This window comes from Liolophura sinensis, chromosome 1, assembly GCF_032854445.1.
Source record: "Liolophura sinensis isolate JHLJ2023 chromosome 1, CUHK_Ljap_v2, whole genome shotgun sequence".
Classification (NCBI taxonomy): Eukaryota; Metazoa; Mollusca; class Polyplacophora; order Chitonida; family Chitonidae; genus Liolophura; species Liolophura sinensis.
Genome location: NC_088295.1, coordinates 62,997,232 through 63,004,613, shown reverse-complemented (window position 1 = coordinate 63,004,613; position 7,382 = coordinate 62,997,232). Strand labels below are relative to the sequence as shown.

The 7,382-nt window shown below is 40.2% G+C and overlaps 1 protein-coding gene across 1 annotated transcript; it reads left to right on the top strand.

The window, feature by feature from the left end:
• The first annotated feature begins 6,408 nt into the window (after positions 1–6,408).
• On the top strand, positions 6,409–6,993 carry LOC135463191 (small conductance calcium-activated potassium channel protein 2-like). The gene has a single exon (XM_064740509.1). The coding sequence runs from the start codon at positions 6,409–6,411 to the stop codon at positions 6,991–6,993; it is 585 nt and encodes a 194-aa protein (XP_064596579.1).
• The last annotated feature ends 389 nt before the right edge of the window (positions 6,994–7,382 follow it).

The window sequence follows — 7,382 nt, the reverse complement described above, 5'->3', positions numbered from 1 at the left end:
GGAAACGGCAGTCACCATAGGGATAACTCGACATTTCAACGCGCTCTCTGATACGAAAGACGCGCGAGTGCTAGCCAATGCTCTTGGGTCCTAACCTTCTAGTTTTACAGAAATCCATTTTCTACGTCCCGATAAATGATCACAAATATGGTTTTGTGCAGCTAGCACGAGTGTGAGATAAGGTATTATCTTATATAACAGCCCTGCTAACAACACAAACGCTCTGCTGTGCTAAAACTGGCTTTGGTGATGGTTGTTGGTTTTGTGTTTTAGAGACTTCTTTCGAGACTGAATTAAAGCAGATACCTGCACTGGTTGTTAAACAATAATCGCCATAAACGTGAAATGCGCCTTGTTTTTTACATACTCCAAGGAATTTAGAGAAACCCTTTGTTCTATGCTCTAAGCTCTCTATAGCCTGTAGTGGCAGGTTGGAACCCAGGATAGATATGTACGCTCACCCTAAATATGTCAAACATGTTAGAGCATATGCGAAATTTGAACCATGAAAGACATATGAATCATCGTAATTAAGGGCTCAGCCACCATAAATAATGCACTTTCGATCTGTATTGTGGATGTATGTTCAAAAACTTGTGATACTTGATATGGTTTTATATATGAATATGATCTTTGTTGTGGTCCGTATCGGATTTCTTCGACCTATTGTACCCTCTTGTCCGAAGTCCGGTGAAAATTTTTCTTCAACAAAAGTAGCCGTAGAATAGCTAATGAGCTGTTCTTCAGCAGCGTTGTTGGTTTATCAGCTGCTGGGAATCTATTCCAGGGTCGTAAAGCTGTCGTGGACTCGAGGGGTTTACTCAAACGTCCTTTGTTGTGGGACGTCGTGTAAAATTGATGGGTGGGTGTCAATCGATGGCTCAATTAGTAAGTCACTCAGTGTATGGGAAATTATAATGGATTTGTCAACAGGCCGAATAGGTTTACCTCATTGATTTAACACACAAGCCCAACTAGGTAGATGGAGTAACAGGTTAGTTCTTATTACCCAAGACTGACAGCAGGACTACAGGCCGAGACCACACATGATCCATCCAGAACATCTTGCCCGTGGGTGGAGAGTGCTAGGTAAGACGAGCAGTGAACTCAAGATTTTTCCAGCAAACGTCGCTGTAAGCTCGTTTGCTTTAAATAAATCTTGTTATATAAGCCAAGCTTGTACAGCCTGGTTTGTTTACTTACATGTTACTTGATTGTGTGATTGGTGATTTTCGCGGTTTGATTTTTATAACTGTATTCAGATTTATTGATTAGGATGACGACCTGAAGTAAACCACTGTACCTGACAAACCTTTGACTGTGAAGCCACATCTGTGGATTACTATCAGCTTTTCTGCTCAATTGAGAATGCAGTGAGGGCATCTTGATACACACCTGTCCTTAGGTTGGAGTGCCAGTGTGTCCACTAGTTGGTATGTTCGAGTGTGAGGCAAGCTATCTAAAATTTAATTTATTAAGGTTTTTAAACTTTACGTGTTTACCTATGGTTCCATCTTTGGTGACAGAAGTGAGATAAAGGATTGAATGAAAAAAAAAGTGAGAAGCTCTCTAGCACCTAGAGCATATTCGTGTGTTGCTCGATATTGACTATGACTACATGTCCAAGAGGGGTTTAAACTTTCCGTGTTCTTGTCTGCGTTGTGCTATTTAGTTTGATATAGTTTAGATTAGTATAGCCATCAGTATTACTTCAGAGAAATAAATCAGATCCGTGAAATACAATTCCTATTGTCACTGTTTATGGTAAGTAAAACTACTGGACCACTCGGTATCACAGCTTTAAGTCTGTCTTTATAACTTCAGGCATAGCCTTCCATGTATATTGTAAATATGTCATTACACTAAATATTGTTTGACACATGCATTTGCATGGTTGAAAATTCAGTCTGTGTTCTACTCTCTGGCTGTGGCCACGTGGTGTTTAATATTTAGGATAACAGCAAAATGATCTGATGACCTAATGACACTGCCAACGGTTTTTGGGCACGTTCAGTGCTGTTCCGTCATTCTATCTGTGCCATATTTATATCGTTTTCAAAAATCAACTTTTTAATTTCCATTTAATTACGCGTATCTGACGATAAAAGCCCCACCATCGATTTTTGATCATGCGTGTGATATCGCCATGTTTACACTGATAAAATAATGAATTCATCTGTATATATTAGTAAAGCGTCAATTAGAGAGACACTGCTTCCTGGTGTTTAAGGTATTCTCACCAATACTGTAATACTGCCAGTATGGTGTAAGCAATAGATATTCATTCATTCTATTCGCAGAAATTTCCAATTTACTTTTCACACGGTGTTTGTTTCTTTATGAATATCTCTGTGTCCTTTATCCTAAATAAGTACCATATTCACCGGTAACTGAGCATGAATTTATGCACGATAATCGCATAACAAGAATCTATCATTACACCAATATTTAGATATCGACAGGAAATGACATAGTTATGGCTCAGTCGTCTTCCATATGTCTACCATGTGTTGCCATTCCCTGAGCTCCGAGAACATCTACCAACGAGACTTTCTTTATCTTTTATTCATTTCTTATCTATTTTCAGTTTTCAGACTGTTTACTTTCAAATTGTCGTGAAAATGGCCTGGGAGGTTTAAAAATCTTCGTGCGTATAGTTTTAACTGTCACGAACAGCTCTATATGGTTGGATGGTGTTGTTGTAGTTCTTGATGTTGGATTGGTGCTCTTCTTGTTCTTGATTGTTCGGATGCATTTTTCTGAAATGCGTTGCAGATTGTGCCTTCACTTTTTTTTTCTTGCTCTTACCTTAACATCACTATGCAGATATACTTTTGCATTGATGTTTATGTTTATGAAATATTTTATGGGTGGAGAAAACTGAGCATATAAAACCACCGCACTTCGACATATAGATGTCAAACCTCCTGACTTAATGTTCAACTAAACTTAGTACTCGGATATTTTCCGTTAACGTGTGGATAGTCCTCGACAAGGATACATTAGTCACCACCATTACATAACCTGTAATGAACAGAGGATCCTGAATAATAATTTCATGTTTTGGCAAATGGTCTTTTGTTTGCAATTCATTCTCGCGCTGAATATGTAAGGAAATCCGCAGAGGTTTCCTACGTAGTAATGTATATTGATGTATACCGATGTAGTGTGTGGCCCAAGGTAGTGCCGTCTTATCGCACAGAACTAATTTAGGTTTGCATGCAAGGAAGAGATAGAGAAAGAGAGAAAATTTGTCTCTTGGTCTTGATTTTCTTGTTACGTTAAGTAAAGGCGAGGAATACTGAAAAAGTCGCGGTGTTCGTTTCGGTGTCGGTTGGTTATACATTTTTGTAGAAGACTCTAGAACTATAACCATCGAGCTACCCTGGATTTCTCTCATAAACCTCCTAGTGGCAAATTAATCCGGGTTTTTCATAACTTTTGTTTACTTGTTTGTTTAGTTTTGTATAGCCTATTGTTGAGTTTAATGTGAACGTTAGATGGGTATTTACATGTATCTTGCGGAAATGACATTAATGATAGGCTCCACAATTTAGCCCATCACTGTAGGTTTGTATTTGATAGCCTGAAATTTACTTTTTTCTGACAGGACATTAACCTAAATGATCTTTGGGCTGTCAGCAAAGTTGCAAAAAGGCAATTTCCACAGCAGCTGTAATTTGTATTCAAATGAATGCAGTTAATGATTGTGCTAAAGATCATCAGAGAATGAAGACTTAGTGCAAAAATATTCGCTGATCAGAGTGGATATGATTCTGGAGACACCTTCGAATCTAAATCCAGTTCGTTTTTAATCGCTCTTGGACTATATTTGCTTTGTTTTCAGACACAACGATCGATAATGAAATTACAAACGCTTATATGTAATATGTATATACAACATAGGTAAATGAGAGAATTTCCTAATTCTTCAGACTTGCATTGCGATGGAAAGGAGCTCGAACTCTATGTCAAACTCTTTTTATCGAAAAACCTTGTCTAAACAGACCTGGATTTCTCCTGTTAAGCTGTTGATTTTTGTTCGTTTGCTGTGAGGTTTAATGAGAGTCAGTTTTACGGGTAGAGGAAATGATTTTTAATGGAATGATGCAACATATGCGCCATCCCATGACATGTTGTACAGCACGATACTGATTTACCTCTTTTAAAATAAAATATATATGTATATCGAGAACTACTGGATGGCACAAGATCCAAAAGCTAATCGCTGCAACTTTATTTTTGTACAGCACTACCTTTACATTTCGACAGGATTTTTGTTATATATTTGTATGTTGTTCTTTCAGTTCTTTCCTGTGCGATGAGCAATTTTTATGATTACTATACTTTATCGAAGCCCTTGGCTTACTTTACCCAATTCCGTCCTTGAACGCCTCAGCGGCTAGAGGCCACACCTTAACTGCTAGAGAAATATTCAAATATAAATAACCATTTAAATGAGTAGAAAATTAGAACGGGTCAAATATCACTATGAAATGTTCTGGGTTGAATGGTGCTTCAGGTCAGAAACACGTGTCAGGATCTGAAATGTCTTTAAATCAAAACATAATTCAAAATAAAATGGTTTACTGAGACATTGATCCTGCTTGATCTGTTCCACCATGACGGCATGTAGTGAACACAGACTTCTTTTGCATTAAAATAGTTGGAACTTCATTCATTGTCTAGCATCAATGAAGCTCTATTCTTCTACGTCAGTGACGAGTTTAGCCTCTTGTGTGAGCTATGACAACGTTTGTATCGTCTGGGTGTAGGCGTGTTTCAAAACACATCAGTTGTTATCTTTGGAATCTATGTAGTCCCAATTTTTTGGTATGACAGTCGCCACACCCAGTACCGTCTTTGAATGAAAAGAATGACATCAGTAACAAACGGAAGTCTACGGTAGATTCGATCAATTGCTAATGTGAAATGTTTCAGTTCAATAATATGGCGAGCATCTCAGATCTAGTACTTCGACTACCACGTGAGAACATTTGGTATTATCCGCTCTAATCATGAGAAACATTCGATACACGACCAAACCACAAGGGTCTCAGGAATATTATGAAGACTATTTTGTTCTTTACAGTAATCGAAGACGTTCTTAAGAGGAAGATTTTACTAGTTGTCATTAAAGTATGCAGGAGATGGAAATCGTGTTAAGGATCTTCCGTTTGGTGGTTTATCCGGGCATCTGTTAACTCGGTCGATTTTTCCACCTATACGACAGAACTTAAGCCTCAAGTGTGGAATTCGTGTACCACCATACGATAACTGACTTTGCAAATGGATAATTTCCAAAACATCCTAAAACACTGGTAGATATAGCCAGTACCATGTCAAAGAGAAGCTAAAGTAGTCCCCAGTTTGTAATGATCAGTCGCATATCACACATTCGTTGTGGAACAGAAAAATCGCTGAATCTCCAGTCAAAGGAATCATGAAAAATTATGATTTTGGTCTGCAACAAATTAATACAGTGTTAATAAGTAAAGATATTGTGTTTTCATATTTAAAAGTATGTCGCCACGATACGGGGGAAATATTGGCCTATTGGCCTTAAACTATGGCATAAGAAATATCCTGTCCAGCCTACTTCCTCGTCACTTCTAAATGTTACTCCAAGAAGAGTAATGATTTTAAAACTATCGTTAGTTATTGTTTCATGTTTTGTTCTATGTTTCAGAGTGTTGCCACAGTGTAGGACCGGGCCATGAGTACACTGATTGAGGATCCGGAAATCCCACTCGTCGGGATGAACGGCGGTTTCCCGCTCTACGCCAGCACCAGCGACATCAGCTCCAAGATCAACCGTTCCACGCTCAGTAATGTGGGCGTACGGTTGGCCAAGCGCAAGAAACTGTTCTACAAGAGGACGCCGACTTGCCGACGTATCTCTGTGCCTGGCGCTCTTCGGCATTTTCATCACAGTGCTGGAGACGGAGATGCGCCTTGGTCACGTGTACAACCGCTCTGATGTACCATCTCTGGTCATGCGCGGTACGGTGTCATTCACCACGCTATGCCTCCTGCTTGTCTTGGGTTTCTACCATTGGTTCGATATAAAAATCTTCACTATGGATAACAGTATTGATGATTGGACTTTGTGTCTCACCAGGCAAAGAGTCTTTAAAATGATCTTTGAGTTTGTTGTTTGTGTGATTCACCCGTTCCCTCAGCAGTTCGAACTTACCTGGGTGACCCACTTCCGATGACTGGTCTAAAACTCATGCCAGCAACCAGGTCCCTCTGGACATCGTTTTAACTTTGCCCATGTTCCTGCGACTTTACCTCGTCTGGAGAGTGGTCATGCTACACAGCAAGCTCTTCACTGATGCCTCCTCCCAAAGTCTCGGGGCGCTCAATCAAATCCCTTTCAATTTCGGCTTCGTGTTTAAATCCATCATGGCCATGCACGCCGATTACGTACTGACGGCCGTCATGGTGCTTATGTTTCTCGTAGCCAGCTGGCTGTTCCGAGCCTGTGAGATTTATGTGAGTGAGACACAGCTTCACGGAAATCTGTTGGATGCCATGTGGCTTGTGGCCATTACGTTCTTGTCGGTCGGCTACGGGGACATCTTCCCTCATTCCTACTGCGGCCGTACCATCTGCGTAGTGACCGGTATCATGGGCGCTGCCTGCACCGCGCTCGTCGTAGCCGTCTTCGCCAGGAAACTAGAGCTCTCGCGCTCCGAAAGATATGTGCATGACTTTGTAATAGACGTCGATTTAGAAAAGAAACGCAAGCATGCTGCCGCCAACATCCTCAAAGCCGGTTGGTTGGTGTACAAATTCAAAAGAATCGGCAGCCATGCTTACCACGTCAGAAAGTATCAGCGAAAATTACTCAAATCCATTCATACAATCCGCGAGATAAAAGCTGCCCAGCGACGTCTTATAGACGGGGCAGTGACAATAATTGAAATGAACAAGGGTCAAGCTCGCCTTTCAAGGGATGTGATACTTATTAGAGAAAGACAAAACTAATATGGACAAGAAAGTCGCCGGGTTAGAAAAAAGTCTGATATCTATTGACAACAGGTTGGACTATATTTGTGATATGCTAGCGAAACAGAAAGCGGGAGAAAAATAGGCGTATACAAATCACACTGAAATCTGAGTACATGTACACTGACACAGAAATGTTTAAATATGGTCAACGGTTCACAATGCACAGTTGTTGTCAAATGTTCCGTGATAAGATCAAACTGAGTTCATCAAAATTAATGACCATTTCCCTGAAGGGGAACAGCCTGCGACCGCGCCCGGTGCAGCTGAACGCTAGAGATGATTACCGAGGCTCTCACGTAGGACACTTGTGTCATGTACATCAATATTTGACAGGAATGTTGATGTAGAGAGAAGTTCGTTTGGCA

Bases quoted from the DNA above. Each gene is read 5' to 3' on its own strand.
- LOC135463191 (XM_064740509.1), top strand. From the start codon at position 6,409: ATGGCCATGCACGCCGATTACGTACTGACGGCCGTCATGGTGCTTATG.